Source organism: Carassius carassius, chromosome 44, assembly GCF_963082965.1.
Source record: "Carassius carassius chromosome 44, fCarCar2.1, whole genome shotgun sequence".
Taxonomy (NCBI): Eukaryota; Metazoa; Chordata; class Actinopteri; order Cypriniformes; family Cyprinidae; genus Carassius; species Carassius carassius.
In genome coordinates, this window is record NC_081798.1 from 21,052,878 (window position 1) to 21,072,850 (window position 19,973).

The 19,973-nt window shown below is 39.3% G+C and overlaps 2 protein-coding genes across 2 annotated transcripts in view; one reads left to right on the forward strand and one right to left on the reverse strand.

The window, feature by feature from the left end:
* cpne5b (copine Vb) overlaps nucleotides 1-3,223 on the forward strand; it is a 189,596-nt gene extending 186,373 nt beyond the window's left edge. Inside the window, exons 19-20 of the mRNA XM_059538162.1 lie at nucleotides 1,128-1,201; nucleotides 2,951-3,223. Coding sequence (XP_059394145.1) covers nucleotides 1,128-1,201; nucleotides 2,951-3,139 — 263 coding nt within the window. The 3' untranslated portion in view covers nucleotides 3,140-3,223. The remainder of the gene's footprint in view (nucleotides 1-1,127; nucleotides 1,202-2,950) is intronic.
* LOC132126715 (small integral membrane protein 7) overlaps nucleotides 1-19,973 on the reverse strand; it is a 224,619-nt gene that overhangs the window by 57,738 nt on the left and 146,908 nt on the right. The window lies entirely within an intron of this gene.

Genomic DNA, 19,973 nt, shown 5'->3' on the forward strand with positions numbered 1-19,973 from the left:
TATCATCTCTGTGTAAACTATGAAAACAAGTCATGCATATATGTATGACGTTCAGTCTTTTCTATATGTAGTGCAATGATTGTCATGTAAACATACATGGTAACACTTTACTTAAAACCTTTATACATAATGCATAAAATATTTAATGCAGTCATTATGGCTTGTAATGTACCTAATAATGTATCGTGTGATCTTATAAATAATAATGACCACAGTTATAATATATTATAATGCTTATTTATTCATTGTCTTCACCTTTAGAATGTATTACACATTAAAACATGACATACAAACCTTCAAATATAATAATGTATTTTAACTTTGGTTTACAATTATTTTGAAAAAAATAATGTATTGCAGTGTACATTATAAATACCTTCATAATGCACTATTCATAAAGGCTTCAAGTTAGATTTTACCACATACCCTTAATACCAGCTTTAGGGCCCCTGAAGCTGTTTATAGCAATTAGTCAAATAAGTGCTTTGATAGCAATTAACAGGGTTTTTTCTCGGCTGTGTGCACAGTAGAGGTAATCTAGAGATCATTTAAAGAAACATGGTCTTGGCTAATCACAGTAATCAAAGTAATTATCAGTTATATTTCGTGGGTATTATTAAGTACATAGCATCATGTCAGGGCATGTAGTGATCTGTCAGAACACTCAGGAAGTTGAGAGAGATTTTATCGGTATTGAAATAGGGCTTTCTCCCAGAATAACAGCATACCTCACATGCACAGAGGTGGAAGATCAGCTCCTGTCAGATGAGGTGAGCAGGTCATGTGGACAGGGCCTGCTGTTCGAGAAGACTGTAATGAAATTACAGTATCTATGTGCATTCAAGTTACAAAGATCAATTATATTTGGCTTGTGCCAAAGCCGTACTTGATGATGAAGAAAATTATGGCCTTAGTAGTTTTGAGACTCAAAATTATTTTTTCAATAATAAATGTGAATACAATAAAAGGAGTAGTTCAAAAGATGTTGTCATTATTTACACACCTTTATATAATTTGATAGCGGCATTCATTAAAATAAAAATGAAGAGTAATATTTAATTGTTATTTAAATTAATGTATAAGCACAGGTCCAGTGATGTACTTATATTTCCTGTCTTTTCCCACAGCTATGGTTGAGTTGGATGGTGATGACATCAGGATTTCCTCAAGAGGAAAATTAGCAGAACGAGACATTGTCCAGGTGACATCAGTAGGGGTCTGCTTTTATTGATACAAGCAATTCTCTTTCAAAGCTTGCTTAAACCACAAGTATACTATGTTAACGTTCAGGTTTTAAATAGCTGTGACTTGATGCCCCATGTCTCTTTCTTTCAGCAATCAAATCCATTAAGCATGGGAATTTTAATTTTACTAATTCAGTCACTGTGGAATCAAGCCCTCGTGTAACCGCTCCACACCATAACCCACATTATTATAAAGCAATTCATTATGCAGGTCCCCTATGAATGCAACCTGTCATTAGTAGTAATAAGAACATCTCTGGCTACTGAGTCACAGACAGCGAGCAAAGTGAAGAGATTTCACTCTTGAGGCACTGTTTAATTTGTATTACTCAGGAAGAAAGGATGAGTATATTTTGAGAAATTGTTGTCTTTCCCATAAATTCCCAAAAATGGAAGAAGGAAGAGTGTTTGAATAGATGCTTAAATGGATTAGTGGATTGACCTAATACATAGACGATAGATGGACAAACTGATATGGAAAGGATCTATTACTGAAGGAAAATGTAAATAAACTGAGGATGGATGAGGAAGAAATTGTGAATGGATGGTTTGATGGATGGATGCAATGGGTGGGTGGGTGGTTGGAGGGATGGATGGATGGATGGGTAAGAATGCGTTAGATGGATGGATGAAAGGACAAAAAATAAGGGATGGATGGATGGATGGGGAAGAATGCATTAGTTGGATGGATGGATAGATGGCTGGATGAAAGGATAAAAATTAAGGGATGGATGAATAAGAATGCATTGGGTGGATAGATGGATGGATGGCCAAAAATCAAGGGATGGATGGATAGATGGTTAAGAATGTAATGGGTGGATGGATGGGTAAGAATGCATTAGGGATGGATGGGGAAGAATGCATTCGGTGGATGGATGGATGTTGGATGGATGGGTGGCTAAAGGGCCAAGAATTAAGGGATGGATGCAAGGAGAAGAATTTATTAATAATGAATGGATGTTTGGGAAGAATGCATTAGGTTGATGAATGGATGGATGGATGGATGGATGAATGAATGAATTGGGTTGGATTAAGCGCTGGATGGATTAATAATTTGGGTTAGATGATTGAAATGGAGAAGGAAGGTGCATTGATGATATAAATATGAATGAATATGTTCATATTTATCTATACTTTTTTTCATATCATCAATGCACCTTTCATCCCCATGGTTGGTCTGAAGATGAAAATAATGTGGGATGAAAGGAGGAATTAACAAATAGTGGCATGGATGATTGGACAAAAATTAAGGAATGGATGAATAAATGTGGAATGGAAGGCAGATTTACAGGTGTGCCACAATATGACTTAAAATTAATATATTAATAAACAGTGCAGTGTATTAATACATAGTTTCAGTTTGGATAATGTAACACAAGCATAAGCAAATATACACTACTGGTCAAAAGTATGGAATTTGCATTATTTTCTAATTGATCGAGAATGTTCCACAATATCGGCTATGAAACTGTTTTCAACATTCAGAATAAGAAAGATCATAATATTTAAATTAATAATCTAGCACCAACAATAAATGAGGACGAGATCAGCTTTTTAGAATGATTTCTGAAGAATCACTGAGTAAAACTCTTATATTGAGGGGCCTTTGCATATTGGACACATGGGGATTTGAATCAAAAAGTTTAAGAAGCCCCACATAAGTGGATGGATGAATAAATGTGCACATTGCTTCCTGTCTCTTACAGTTTGTACCATTTCGGGATTACATGGACCGTACAGGAAACCACGTGTTGAGTATGGCGCGACTGGCCAAAGACGTTCTGGCTGAGATTCCCGACCAGTTCATTTCTTACATGAAGAGCCGGGGAATCAAACCCAATCCGGCGCCACCTCCGTACACACCGCCAGGACACACACATCACACACAGATCTGAGCGAATGCTCCCAAACCTGCTTTAACAAAACCGCTCCTCTTTCTGGAGTCATGGTATAGCTGGTACCGGAGCTTTTAGGGTTTAGCTCCCTGTGTCACCGTGTGTTTGAACTCTCCAAGACACTCTGAGGTACAGTGGCATTTCTGTTTGTACCATTTATATTTTCTGCCCGTTCATTTTTTATTTTTTTTTCCGGAAGGATGGTGTGATCCACGAATCTGACCTAAGGGCAGCTTTTTTGTTTGTTTTGTTTAAAAAATGTCTACATCTTGGCCTGTGACTGTTTCTTATTTTGTGGATCAGTTGACAAGAGGACAAAGAGCAGGAGGAGGAGAAGGAGGAGGATGTTTGTGGTTTCAACTTGTGCCTGTCTGTGACTGTCTTAGTGTACCAGGACAAGTGTGACCCAATCTGACACTTGACCTTAATCCACATTGGTATACTAGAGTGTGTGCTTTACAGTAATATTTTTAGATTTATATCACTTTCATTTCATATAAGATCAGGCCTGTGTTCATATCGGTTTATTACGTTAAGCATTGCTTTTGATATTTGATTCTCCGTCTTTATCCATTATGATTTAGGAAAGCATGCATGCGTGAGAAGAGGCAAAATAAATTTCACACATGGCACAATTTCACACATGGCACCTGCCTAAAGTGACTGTAGAAGCACAACTTCTTCAATAATCAGCATTACACTCGCTCATGTGCTTTTGTAAGAATGCATAGGGGCCATTTTGCCCGACCCTGCGTAAGTGCAGCACAGCCGATATGGGTCCTCTCTCCCTTTCAGGCAGAAATGAGGCCTGGAGTGTGCTCAGAATGGTGTCACCCACTCTACCGTAGTTCATTCACCAATTCAATTTTGTCAAGGGGCTTTTAATCAAAGAACAGTGCCTGATGTATCTGTACTCTCCCAGTATACGGATGAATGGAGGAGCTTGTGTCATTGAGCACATTACAGTCCTGTCTGGGTATAATCACCATGAGCATTTAGTCCAGTGAATGTGTATGGGATGTTCATTATCACCAGATGTATTTCTGCCAACCCATAAGGCTTTGACAGAGTATCAAAGCATCAGAGGCTTTTCATCCCCCAGATGTCGTTAATGTATTTTATTCTCTCTATTTTAAAATTCTAAATATTTTTTTTTTTCAAATCAGTTGATTAATTGATTTGTATTTATTCCACGAATTTCATTATGCTTTCATGATTTGTCAGTTATTATTTTTTAAATGAATGATGATCATTTTACACACCATATACTACATTAATACACTACACTTTCCTTTTTGATGTCATTAATGCATTTTTTCTGTATATTTGTGTGTTTATCCACGTTGTTGTTGTTTTTTCATGTTTAAATGAGTTGACTTTCTTCAGATTAATAAATTTTTATTTTATTTTTTTAATAAATTCTAGGATTTTACACACCATATACCACATTAATAATAAAAAAAAAAAATCCTTTCCATTTTCCCCAAGATGTCATTAATACATTTTATTCTGTCTGTGTGTTTTTCCAGCTAAATTCGCAGTTCTAAATAATGTTTAGTTCAGATTTAAATCAGTTGATTTTCTTAAATTGAATTGATTTTTATTTATTGCACACACTATTATTTTGTATTCTATGTTTTTGCTCTTTAAGTAAATTATAAAATTAATAAAATTAATAAAATTAATAAAATTATTAAAATAAAATAATAAATAAATAAATAAATAAATAAATAAATAAATAAATAAATAAATAAGCAGGTAAACATTTATCCCATATGATTCCATTAAAATGCTAGTGAGATTCCTGAAACCAGTTTAACTATGCATATCATCAGTTTTTTTAAATCTACCATTTTAGGATATTTTAATGCAGCACTAACACTTTGTATTACAAAACAGTTTTACATTTAACACAAAGTCTAACTGCCTCATTTTGGTTTGGAAAAACAACAAAACATTATAACTGAAACTACCCACAGTCAAAAATGTCAGTTTACACTGCTGCAGTTTCGCCAAAGAAGGTCCAGAGATCATCTTGGGAACCACTGATGTGGGATGAATAGGTTGTTGAGACACTAATTGTATTCCTCCATTTGAATGCCTTCAAATTAATTATCTTTTCTCAGTAGAAACCCCACACTATTCAGTCTGTTCATCTGTTCATCAGTTATTTGTCATTTTTGAAGTCAGTGACATCAATTCCTTTTTTTTATTTTTCAGGTAGAAACGTCATTGTTCATGTAATATCTGATCGAAAGCTTGGATCTACTGAATTAGCACAGAGGAGGGCAAATATCCTGTGAGTTTATCTAGAAGTGCACACAAAGGAGGTTCAAGCTTTTTGCATATTTGATAGTGAGAATTTGATAGCGATGCAAACATCTTCAATGCTGTCCACGGCGCACACAGTGGCAAAAAACAAAACAAAACACAAAACAGGGTCTTGCGGCGAATTTCTTTTAACTTCACAAGATTTTTAAATGTTAATTTAACCAGTGCATGTTTACATAGATAAAGACAACTACAGAGTGTTTTTAAAGCAAAAATACAGTCTACACTGAAGTGGTGAATGGGAATTGAGAATATACTGGTATGATCTGTTTTCCAGCATGGAACTACAAATGTTTACAGTCTACTGTTTTTCGTAAGCAATTCTCATTTCTCTGAAACATTAAGGGAGCACTTTACTGCAATGTCATAGGCCTGCTCATCTTTTTGTTTCCCTTTCTTGAGATGAAGTTGTAAAAAAATTGATTTATTTTTGTTCCTGCTTGGAATATATGATAAGCCATTAAATACAGTGTTCAGCAAAGAAAATGACCAGTGTTCGTGAGGACTGAATCGCTTCATAAGTGTAGAGGATGTATGTCTACCTGTATTACAGGAAGTGTGGGACGCAGGACCTGTAACACATACATTGAATGCTGTTAACATGTAGAATAATGTAGAGACTGTTTTCATTGGAATACTTGTGCATGTATGGCCTGAAATTTAGTGGACTGATTGGGGTTGTTTTCTCTTGCTATTTCTGTAGTTATGTTGGGATGTTTTATATATATATATATATATATATATATATATATATATATACAGTATATTACAATATATTTTAATAATCATAATTTATTTTCACCTGAGGCATTGACAGCCAACCAGCATATAATGACCATTGCTATTATAAATCTGTTAAAATACAACTAATAATATACATATAAATCATAAAGATCATATTTATTTCCATTAATGCAAAATACCATTTCTCGCATTTTATTGTTATTATTATCATTTGTGTTGCATGTTTGCTCCCAACAAATTCTATTGTACATGATCTTTGTCATACGGTGGGTTGTGAAATGCTTTGTATTGAAATGCCTTAAATAAGAATAAAAAATGAAGTCTTTTACAAACTCTTGTCCATGCACTTTGGAGGACTGTATGTTGAATCATGTTCACTGCGAGACTGTGTTCCATAATGTGGTGGCCTGCTGTTCTCTGCTCCTGTTGAGTCATGCAGCAAATCTGTGACACATTCAACAGTTCTTTACAGATAAAGAAGGGTTCCAGATAAATGAGAGCTTCGGGAGATGACAGATCTATCTATCTATCTATCTATCTATCTATGCATCTCAATACATTAGAATGTTGTGGAAAAGTTCATTTATTTCAGTTATTCTACTCAAATTGTGAAACTTGTGTATAATTTTTGTTGTCTTTGTGCAAAAAGAAAAAAGTATTCTCGTAGCATTGCAAAACTGAAGTTGAGCCATTCATTTCACATAGAATGGACCTGGGAACATTTCAGTTGCATTGCTGTCTATGGAGATTCAGATAGCTCTCAGATTTAATAAAAATTATCTTAATTCGTGTTCTGAATATGAACAAAGTATTTACAGGTTTGGAACAACATGAGGGTCAGTAATTAACGACAATTTTCATTTTGGGGTGAAATAACCTTTTGAAAAGCCAGGTTATCATCTGAATTATCAGCTCTGAATAACGTGTAATCAGTCCCATGAATGGGTGTGATGTCATAAGCGGGTGACGTAGTGACCAGGAAGCTATAAAAGCACGTGAGGTGGAACGACTGTCAGCTCTGAATAGGGATGCCAGAAGTATTGTTCCCTTCAGGGAACCATGATTACATACGTAACCTGGGATGTTCCCCTTTAGGAACTCGAGCTGCATCCGAAAACGCTTTGGGAACGAGAATGCCCATGCCACCAGACTTGCAAATCCCTGCCTAGTGTGTATACAAGGAGCACAGCTAAGGCAAGAGAATAGAAGAACTGGGAGTGGTTTGCAGATCTAAACCATAAAATCTGACGAATGTGAGGGGCGTGGACCATCCAGCTTCCCTTGCAGATATCCTGCATGGACACACCTGACAATAAGGCCTTGGACTGTGGGTTGAGTGAGACTTGACTTCCAATGGTGAGGGGATATCAGAGGACTCATAGGCAAGAGTAATTGCATCCACTATCCACCGACTGAGGGTCTGTTTTGTGGCTGGAAGATCCCTCTTGGGGGACCATAGCATGCTAGGAGTTGGTCCGCCTTTCTCCACATGGCAGCTCTGTGGACGTATGCATCCAGTGCTCGCACTGGACACATACAGATTAGCTTCTGCTGGTCTGGCTCCCTGAAGGGAGGAGGACTGAAGGCCTGTAGTACGATAGGCTGTGGGGTAACTGAGGGAACCTTTGGGACACACCCCGCTTGAGGGTAGAGAAACACTCAAAATCTAAATAGCAAGGGGCCACGGAGAGGGCCTGAAGGTCCCCAACTCTCTTAAAAGTGAGATAGCGATCAGCGATTTCTTCAATAGGCTCAAAAGGAGGGTTACAAAGAGCTTCTAGCACCAAAGCCAGGTCCCACGTGGGGACACAAGATTGTACCGGAGGCCTCAGCCTCAGCGCACCGCGGAGGAAACATATAACTAGGGGGTATCTACCCATTGGCTGGCCACCAGAGGGGCGCGGTAGGCCGCAATTGGCCGCCACATAAACCTTCAGGGAGGAGTGAGTCAACCCTGTGGAGAAACGGGACTGCAGGAATTTCAGTACTGTACCAACTGGGCAGTTAACTGGGTCAAATTGGCGATCTTCACACCAAGAAGTGAAAAGTTTCCACTTCAAGGCATACAGTTTCCTCGTTGAGGGAGCTCTGGATTGGAGGATGGTCTCAACAACCTCGGTTGAGAGACCAGAAGCTACGAGATGTTCCCCCTCAGGGGCCACACCCATAACTTCCATAGTTCCGGGTGGGAGTGAAATATCATGCCCTCTGCCTGTGAGAGGAGATCCCTCCTGACGGGAATCTCCCATGGAGGGCCGTCGAGGAACGAGATCAGATCTAAGAATACTCGGCCCGGCCAGAACGGGGCTACTAATAAAAGACGGACCCCATCCCGGCGCACTCTCGCCAGAACTCCCGGGAGCAGAGCATTTTGGGGAAAAGCGTACAGATGAAGCCTCGGCCAAGTCTGCGCCATAGCCCCCAGTCCCAGAGAAGCTGGATGAACTAGAAAGAACCAGTGCGATGTTATCTGAGTCACAAACAGATCCACCTGAGCCTAACCAAATATAGTCCATATCTGCTTCACCACCTCGGGGTGAATCCTCCATTCCCCGGGCCTCGGCCCCTGCCTTGACAGGATTTCTGCTCCCACATTCATATGCCCAGGGATATGTACTGCTCTTAGCGAAAGGAGTCTGCCCTGGGACCACACAAGGATCTGGCGTGCCAGCTTGTACAGGGGTCACGAATGCAAACCTCCATGGTGTTTGATTTAAGAGACCACTGCTGTGTTGTTGGTGTGCACCAACACATGGTGACCTCCTAGGTGTGGGAGAAAATGATTCTATGCTCGAAAGGGCATTCCCAAAGCATTTTCGGACGCAGCTCAAGTTCCTGAAGGGGAATTTGTGTTTATCATACGTGACAATTGCTGTCAAGTACGACACAGAGAAAGCTAAATAAAACATGTGTTTTTCATGCTTGACATGCAGCCACGTACGACACAGAGAAAGCTAACTACTACACTATACAGAAAAAGATAATAATTTCAGAAGCACAGATGTGATTCTGCAACCGATCTGTTCCAAACCATAGACTGTATAAAAACAGGTCCAAATGCAGGATTTGGGTAAGGAAACAGTTATTTGTTTTTACTGCCAAGCCAACTCATGCACACTTGCTTTTCTGTTTAATTTAACAGTGTTTTTGTGAACATATATATACTTTATAAACAAACAATTGTAACACTTCACAATAAGGTTCGATTAGTTAATGGTAGTTGATGTAATATATATATTAACGTGTTAAATATTGTAAAGTACTACCTAAATAATGTATTTCAAGTGTTCACTTAAATATTAACAACCCCAGACCCCCTCCCCACTTCCCCCCCACCACACACACACCCTGATTCGGCCCCCCTAAAAACATTAAAGCCCCCCCAAGTCGTGAGTCCTGGCGCCGGGTCTGATATCCTACAATAATCAGTCCCTTCATGAGGGGTAAAGACAATCACAGATCTTTTCAAATCACTTTTTTGTAAGGATACACCCATTATGTAATAGTTGTACAGAATGTTATGGTTTTATATTAAAACTACATCAGCCAAAATGCATCAGCTGCCCTTTCATTATTCTCTATTTCAGACAGAAGACTATGGTGATCTCTTCTGAAAGATAGGCTAATGACCTATGAAATATACTGGCGCCCTCTGCTGGACTTTTGAGTGACAATCACAAGCATGACTTATGAGAGCTATCAATGATAGCCGCTTCTGATATCATTTTACCCAAGTAGTGTTCCTGTTCATAATGACATAATGAAAACGCGTATAAGTAGTAGCTCATATTAATGCCTTATTCTATATGACCTTATTTTACAACCCTAATCCTACCAAATACCTAAATTTAACAACTACCTACTAACTATTAATGAGCAGCAAATTAATAATTTATTGAGGGAAAAGTCGAAGATAATAGTGAATAAGTGTACCTTCTCTAAAGTGTTACCATTCACCTTCACCCTTTAGTGACATCTTCAGTGCATTTATCTCAGTAGTTTTCCATAGTAGGCTATATCTGGTAACTACAATACACATGGCCGGACTTATCATTGGTTTACGTTTGTTTGATTTGTTCGTTATATGCCAGTCAGAACTCTTAGCTGCATTTACACTGTACACGCAAGATCTAAACGGGCCAGCCAGTGTTGTAATAAATAATGCTACCTATCAGATTATGTCACCAACACTGTATTAATCCTACTGTAAGATATAGGTTTAGAGTTGGATTTGGTGTACATCTTAATAAAGCCTCACACCTTATTAATATCATGCTGGAAGCAAAATCTGATAGGTAGCACTTTTTGCTATCAAATTATGCTATCATCTGTTTTGATGTGAGGTAGCAAAATCTGACAGGGTAGCACAAATCATCAGAACGATTCTGTAAGCTACAGTACAACTATGACCTTCAAGGCCACAATCAAACAGCATAAACTGGTAGACTATTTAGAATCAGAATCAGAATCAGAATCAGAAAGAGCTTTATTGCCAAGTATGCTTGCGCATACAAGGAATTTGTTTTAGTGACATAAGCTTCCAGTAAACAGAGACAATAACACACAGACAAAAAAAAAAAAAAAAAAATTTACAGGAGATTTACAAATTGGCAAATAAATAAGTGTATAAACAATTGTGCTATAAATGATAATGGAATAGGATTGAGTGAGATGCAGGAATGTTCTAGGATGGAGGGGTAACAAATAAATATAAGGATATTGCACATTTTTGCATAAGTTTAAGTGGGAAACATTTAACTGTTCATGAGGTAGATTGCCTGGGGGAAGAAACTATTCTTGTGCCTTGCTGTTCTTGTATTTGCGGCTCTGAGGCGCCGGCCAGATGGCAAAAGTTCAAAGATGGGGTGACTTGGATGTGAGGGATCCAGAGTGATTTTCTGAGTCCTTTTCCTCACTCTGGATGTGTACAGTTCTTGGAGGGTGGGCAGGGGAGCACCAATAATCCTTTCAGCAGTCCGAACAGTTCTCTGTAGTCTTCTGATATCTGATTTTGTAGCTGAACCAAACCAGACAGTAATTGAAGTACACAGGACTGACTCAATGACGGCTGAGTAGAACTGTTTCAGCAGCTCCTGTGGCAGGTTAAACTTCCTCAGCTGGCGAAGGAAGTACAACCTTTGTTGGGCTTTTTTCACAATGGAGCCAATGTGATTGTCCCACTTCAGGTCCTGAGAGATGGTGGTTCCCAGGAATCTGAATGACTCCACTGCAGTCACAGTGCTGTTCATGATGGTGAGTGGGGAAAGTGCAGGGGGGTTTCTCCTAAAGTCCACAGTCATCTCCACTGTTTTGAGCGTGTTCAGCTCCAGGTTGTTAAGACTGCACCAGACAGCCAGCTGCTCAACCTCCTGTCTGTAAGCAGACTCGTCACCGTCCTGGATGAGGCCGATGACTGTAGTGTCGTCTGCAAACTTCAGGAGCTTGACAGAGGGGTCTTTAGAGGTGCAGTCGTTGGTGTACAGGGAGAAGAGCAGAGGGGAGAGAACACATCCCTGAGGGGCACCATTGTTGGTGGAGCAGCTGTTTGACATGAATTTCCCCAGTCTCACTAACTGTTGCCTATCTGTCAGAAAGCTGGTGATCCACTGACAGATAGAGCTAGGAACAGAGAGCTGGGTCAGTTTGGTCTGGAGGGTTGTTGGGATGATGGTGTTGAAAGCCGAACTAAAGTCCACAAACAGGATCCTCACATAAGTCCCTGTTTTGTCCAGATGTTGCAGGATGAAGTGCAATGCCATGTTGATTGCATCATCCACGGACCTGTTTGCTCGGTACGCAAACTGCAGGGGGTCTAGTAAGGGTCCAGTGATGTCCTTTTATGATTATTCCACATAGAAGAAGGATGCACATATTGAATGGCATTTGCACTGATTGGTTCGTTATCACATGGCTACTTTAAACAGCTCCATTTTAGCCCCATGGAACGCACATTTTGAAAGATAATGATAAATTCATTGTTTACACCTAATTTCTTTAGAGAGGATGATTTTATATTACTAATGTTCCACTAAATTATGCAATCATCTTATGAGTTTGGAGCGCTCTCTCGTCTTACTGCCATTACACATATTGGGGAAGAAATATCATCAACAACATAATTTTTAATAAAAAATAGCAATTTAATGAGTTTCTGTTTTTAAAATATGCCTATGACATATGACCTATCACAGCTTTTTTTTCTCAAATATCTGTATGATTGCAAATGTACAATAAACAACAACTTACAGAGTAATTTTTCAGACACAAAAATCAGTTTTGCTCCATCAGAAAGAAAACAGAACAAACAGCAGAACCGCAGCATCACCAAACAACAGTGGATTGCTCCTCAGAATTACATGACCAGTAAATGATTCAATCGGGCAATACAGTCATTTGCAAAGTTAAATGAATCAGCTTTTTAAACAAATCGGTTGATTCAACTCATTCATAAAGACTTGCTGCCACCTACTGCCGGTTGTAGTTTCAAATTTTAAAAAGTAGTTTATTTAATTTTTGCAATCATCTAGGCTAATATTTCTACTAGGGCTGCCCTCAACTAAAGATTTTTCTAGTCGACTAGTAGTCGTTAAGTAGTCGGTTTGAAGCATGATGTATGTTATAATACAGTGTGTATACATTCACTAAACAAAGAGTGACAGCTTTTTAGTGGTTATGAGCATTCTTTGCAAGCTTTCTAGTCTATAATCCATAAAAAAATTTAGAACTTTGTTTTTCAGCCACCTACGCATTGCAAAGTTTCAAGAATGACATCTGCATATTTATGTGGGATTCACTCTCTAAGTAGCAGTGATTTACATAGTGATAACCATAAAATATTTGAAAATGTACATTAAAGGGGTCATTTGATGCTATTTCAAGTTTTCCTTTCTATTTGGAGAGTTACAAGCGGTTTGTGAATAGATAAGATCCCTAAAGTTGCAAAGACTAAAGTCTATAACCCAAAGAGATATTCTTTTTTAGTTAAGACTCGTCCACACCCTCCTAAAAACGCCTCGTTTAAACATGCCCCCACATGTCTACGTCACTTTGTGGGAAGATTTGAATAACACCGCCCAAATGTTCACACAAAGAAAGAAGGCGAAATTTTGATTCTCGCTGTAGTATTGTTGCTGCCACTTCCACAGCCGCCATGTTGTGTGTGTTTCATTGCAAAATGAAAACACTTAGTTTGGCCTTCCTAACTTCCAAAGGACACAATAGAAATCAGTGGTTAAGTTGTATTTACAATCCCCACTGGATGCAACAAAGCATTGTTTATAGTGGGTTTTTAAGTTTTGGTCTCGTCTCACTGGGCATGACAGTTTGGCAAGGGGTGTAACATTTCCATCACACGATTGAGGTATTCAGCCAATCACAATGAAGCGGATAGCTGAGCACACCTTGTTACATCAAACACACAAAATAATGTTCTTTTTAACAACATCATATGACCTCTTTAAGACCAGAGCACCCTCACTAATTTAAAAAGCACCCTCAGTGATTATTTCTGGAACCAGGTTGGCATGCTTTTATTGCAAAACTATATACAAAAACAACAAAATAGCCTACAAATGCACTTTATAAAATAATTGAATAAATGCATATGTACATTTTAAGCACTTAACTAAAAAAGTAGGCTATTAATAAAATAAATAACTAGAGAATGTTTACAATAATCAGCTTGCTCCAATTTAGTAAAATAAGTCAAGTCACTTTTATTTATATAGCACTTTAAACAAAAACAAGATTGCATCAAAGCAGCTGAACAACATTAATTAGGAAAACAGTGTGTCATTAATGCAAAATGACAGTTAAAGGCAGTTCATCATTGATTTCAGTGATGTCATCATCTCAGTTCAGTTTGAATAGTATCTGTGCAAACATTTGCAATCAAGTCAAAGATATCACTGTAAATGAAGTGTCCCCAACTAAGCAAGCCAGAGGCGACAGCGGCAAGGAACCAAAACTCAATTGGTGAGAGATTGGAGAAAAAAACCTTGGGAGAAACCAGGCTCAGTCGGGGGGCCAGTTCTCCTCTGACGTAACCAGTAGTTCAACTCCAGGCTGCAGCAAAGTCAGATGCAGAAGTGCAAAATAATCATCTGTTACCTGTGGTCTTGTCCCGGTGGTCATCTGAGACAAGGTCTTTACAGGGGATCTGTATCTGGGGCTCTAGTTGACCTGGTCTCCGCTGTCTTTCAGGGCTGTAGAGGTCCTTTCTAGGTGCTGATCCACCATCTGGTCTGTATACAGACTGGATCTGGTGGCTAAGGTGACCTTGGGAATAAGAGAGAAACAGACTAATATTAGCCTAGATGCCATTCTTCTAATGATGTAGCAAGTACATCAGGTGATATGGGAAGTGTTCCCAGTTCCGGTATACCTAATTAATGCAGCCTAAACGGCTGGATTAGGACATAAATTTAGCATGTATGCTAGCCAGAGACCTACCTTGTTTTTGAAGCCTTTTGGCTTCGAATAAACACTTTACATTCAATGAGAGATCTTGTTCTGATTTTACGTATGAACTGTCCTGGATTTTTGGGGGTTCACCAGTTACCTACAACATCGATCTCAGTGGGATACCTCAGCCACACCTGTCTCTCCCAGTGGGATAGCCGACTCTAGACCGGGGTCTACAGACAGTAGGACCGCCAGCCCAGCACCACTGCACAATATGGCCGCCAGCCCAGCGCCACGGCGCAAGATGGCCGCCAGCCCAGCGCCACTGCGCAAGATGGCCGCCAGCCCAGCGCCACTGCTCAAGATGGCCGCCAGCCCAGCGCCACAGCACAAGGTGGCCGCCAACCCAGCGCCACAGCAAAAGTTGGCCGCCGGCCCAGCGCCACTGCACAAGATGGCCGCCGGTCCAGAGCCATGGCACAAGATGGCCGCCTGTCCAGCGCCTCTGCACAAGATGACAGCCACAGTTGACCCGCCAGAGTCGAGTCAGGTCACCGTTCACCCTCCAGAGTCAGGTCAGGTCACCGTTGACCCTCCAGAGTCAGGTCACCATTGACCCTCATGAGTCAGGTCAGGTCACCGTTGACCCTCATGAGTTAAGCACAACCACAGTGAGACCTCAGGAATCAAGTCAAGTCACCGGTGATCTTCAAGGACAAAGTCAAGTCACCAATGATCTTCATGGGCAAAGTCAAGTCACCAGTGTTCTTCATGGGCAAGGTCAAGTCACTGACTATCTTCATGGGCAAGGTCAAGTCACAGACTATCTTCATGAGCAAATGCAAGTCACCATTGATCTTCATGAGCAGAGTCAGGTCACCAATGATCTTCATGAGCAGAGTCAGGTCACCATTGATCTTCCTGAATCCAGTCTAAACTCTGTGGAACTTCCAGAGCCTCTCCACGTCTCTGCTGAACTACCAGAGCCTCTCCACGTCTCAGCCCTCCATCCCTCCCCCTGGTCGTCCCCCTCCCTCCTGGTCTCTGTGTTCCTTGGTCTGTTCTTGGGTTCGGGTGGAGCATCTGGTAGCTGCTCCGTGGAGGAGGGGGTAATGTCACAGTGTCTGGTCTCTGTTTCCCTGGGTGTCCACTAGTGGTCTCACTTCCCCATAGGCACCTCACCGCAGGCACTACAATTCCCACAAAGCCTTGTCCCTTCATTACAGTAATTGCACTCCTGTTAATTGCACTCAGGTGTCTTCACTTGATAGTCATCACCCTGCCTATATAATCCGGTCTGTTTCCATTTGTTTTCATGGAGTCCTTACTTTCCGTCACCAAGTTTCCTCACGTTCCTTGTGTTCTAGTTTCTTGTTCCCTGTTTGTTTGTTTTGGACTGATGTTTGGTTATGACCCATGCTTGTTTTAGTTCTGATTCTGGATTAAGCTATTAAACTCACACTGCACTTGGATCTTCCGTCTCCTGTGTTCCCGAACATGACACAAGCAGTTGCTTGGTTCTCAAACTACCTTAGTGATAGTTCTCAGTGTATTAGATGTGATGTGGGTCTGTGTTCCAATATTGAAGCAGTCACTAAGGGTGTACCACAGGGCTCTGTATTAGATACACTTTTATTTACTATTTATATAAACTACAGTCTATGGGTCAGAATGTGTTAAATGTTAATCTTCATTTTTATGCTGATGATACTGTCATATATTGCAGTGCGTCAAGTCTTGTACAGTCTCTTGAATATTTGCAAATTGCATTTATTGAAGTTCAAAACACCCTTATGCAGCTGAAATTAGTTTTGAATGGAGGTAAGACCAAACTTATGTTACTAAATCAAGGACCAGGTCACAAAGCCTCCCTCCAATTGTCACTATGGGGGGGGGGGTGAAATAGAGGTTGTTAACTCTTATAAATATCTGGGTTTTTTGATTGATGACTCCCTGACTTTCAAACCACATGTGCTGTACTTGGTCAAAAAGCTGAGGCTAAAACTTGTTTTTTATTTTCAAAATAAGTTGTGTTTTTCTTTTAATGTAAAAAGTGACTGGTGGCCACCACTTTTTTATCTGTTTTGGATTATGGTGATATTTTATATATGCATACTTCTGCACAGAATTTTCATATGCTTGACACAGTTTACCATGCTTTGTTGAGGTTTATTACAAATTGCAAAGCATTGACTCACCACTGTGAGCTATACTCTTAGGTTGGATGGCCTCCTCTAACCACCCGAAGGCTATGTCATTGGTACACTTTTATATATAAGGCAATTCTTGGTCTACTGCCAAGCTACCTATGTGTCTATATCATACAGAAAAACAATGGGTGACACTTTTTGTGTTCTCAGGGCTTTTTTATGCTCTCTGTGCCAAAGACTCATACGGAATTTGGAAAGAAGGCATTTCTGTATTCTGCACCCTCAGCATGGAATATGTTGCAAAAGGACTTGAAACTAACTGATTTAGTCTTGCTAAACGCATTTAAATCTAAAATGAAAGATGTAGAGGCAGATGCCTTAATATGTAAATTTTTTTTAGATTGTAAAAATGATTGCAAATGATTTGAAGTGTTAGTTTTAGTTATCTGTGTTATTTGTCTGTACCTATGTTTTTGTATTATGTTTTATATGCTGCTGCCTGTCTTGGCCAGGTCACTCTTGCAAAAGAGGTTTTTAATCGCAATGGGATTCTCTTGGTTAAATAAAGGTTAAAACATATCCTTTAACAGATTTGGATATTATGAGCATTATAGTGCTTTATGTAAGCCAGGTTAAAGAGATGGGTCTTTAATGTAGATTTAAACTGCAAGATTGTGTCTTTCCTCCCGGACAATGTTAGGTAGGTTATTCCAGAGTTTAGGCGCTAAATAGGAAAAGGAACTGCTGCCCCCGGTTGATCTTCATATTCTAGGTATTATCAAACTGCCTGAGTTTTGAGAACACAGTAGATGTAGAGGATTATAATGTAACAAGAACTTGTTCAAATACTGAGGTGCTAAACCATTCAGGGCTTTATAAGTAATAAGAAAGATATTAAAATCTATACGGTGTTTGATAGGGAGTCAGTGCAGTGTTGACAGGACCGGGCTAATATGGTCATACTTCCTGGTTCTAGTAAGAACTCTTGCTGCTGCATTTTGGACTTACTGGAGTTTGTTTACTAAGCGTGCAGAACAACCACCCAATAAAGCATTACAATAATCTAACCTTGAGGTCATAAACGCATGGATTAACATTTCTGAATTTGATATTGAGAGCATAGGCCGTAATTTAGATATATTTTTGAGATGGAAAAAATGCAGTTTTACAAATGCTAGAAATGTGGCTTTCTAAGGTAAGATTGCGATCAGAATTTCAGTTTTTTCAGAATTTAGCATTAAGATATTACTCGTCTTCCAGTTTTTTATATCGATTTTAAATATATATTTAATATTTTTTTATACCTGCAAAATAATTTACTTATACTGTATGTGATCAAATTATGTAGAGGCCTTTTTTATTTTTATTTTTTGTGATTAATAATTAATTGCTACAGAAAAAATATATATTTCTCATTAATAAATGAAGCACACATGTTTATGGCATTCTCTAATGTAAAGTGTTACTAAACTCCTACTGATGCGACTTAGCTTCAGCCCTGGAAAGCTCTAATAAACACCACAGAGTGTTATTACTAAACAGCCCTTGAGTTACTGCACTCTCTCTGGAGGTTTGGTTTCTTCCATTAGAAACCATTTCTCCTCTTGCGAATACTTTTTTCTTAATAGATGCCACTTTGTTGGTATATTTCAAATGAGTTACAATCCAAATTGGTAAGCAGCTTGCATTAGCAAGATTCAAGAATTTAAAAAAAGAATTATTAGAGTTGAGTTTATTAGTTTATTAGAGCTTCCCAGAAATGAATTGAAACCAAAGGTTTTGTGTGTGTGTGTGTGTGTGTGTGTGTGTGTGTGTGTGTGTGTTTCAGTAACAAAGTGTTAAGGTATCACTGTCTCAGACCACTGGCAGAGGAAACACTCAGGACAGTCTTTGAATGCTGTTATCTCTTCAAGTGACATTTTGGTGATGAGATAACATTACTATCAATTAAATACTAATAATCATCATTAGATACACAGAAATATTGCCCTTAATGTGATTTAGTTTGATGATTAAGTAAGAGGTATCACCATTTACATTTGTGACATAATGACTTTAAGCAGACATTTTAAAACTCTTTTAAAAAATATTTTTATTTCCACATCTGTACCACTGTTTGTTCAACTTACTGCTGTTAAACTCTGTTCCATGTTTTGTGTTAGAGATGCACCGAATATTCGGCCATCGAAAATTTTCGGCAGAAAATGGCCCAAAAGTGCATTTTCGGTTTTGGGCCGAAATACTTTTATCACCGAGAAAACATGGCTGAAATGTGATGTCTCAAACAGAAACCGCGACCTGCATAGCGCAGACCACGAGCTCCCCGCGACATTCACTTCACACCAGTGGGTCTTAATAGAGAACATTCTCTCTCTTCTTGCCCTTTTTGCTAACTAAAGAGATCAGCTCCTCTGATTCATCTGTAGCGGACGTTAATTATTCCTTTAATCGCATCACCAAAGCGTCTCCTAACAAAGAGGTTGAGACGGACCACGAAGTGAAAACATAGAAAAGTACACTCTTATAGAGTCTGTCAGCACACGTTTCATTGAGATCTTTTCGGATCCTCAGCACTTCATCGCAACTGTACTTGATCCGCGTTATTAAGACCATTACTTGGATGCGGAAATAAAGCAGCGCGCACGAGAAATGATCCAGGCCGCGATGGAGTGGAGAACCAGTGTTGAGATGGAGAAGTTCCAAGCGCAGGAGACTGAGATCAGAGCGCAGAAAAAAAAGACTCGTCTCTGCACCAGATGAGGGGCATGCACCCAAGTTGTCTGATATGTTCAGTGAAATCCTGCAAGAAAGTGCCTCAAATAATAATACGTTGGCTCTTTTGTTCTTAGGCTACTACCTGGCCCTATTTAAATACACTCAATACTACAATATTTCTCAAATGTCAGGCAGATGACAAGCTCAACAGCTAGATCTGTCTGAAGTCCCCATCCCCAGAAGTGATAACCCTCTTGCCTATGGAGAAGCAATGCACTCTCTTGTAGTAGTGCTACAGAGAAAAATTTCAAATGCACGTGACCTAAATGCACTTGTTTTTATGAGAGAACATTTAATTTTAAACCTTTCTGCAGGCCAATAGGCCTGTACATTATTATTTAATATACACGAGTGGGATACATTTTTAGTTAGAATTTTATTTTATACTGTGCATTGTTGCAATGTGCAATAAATATTTGCATAATTTGTAA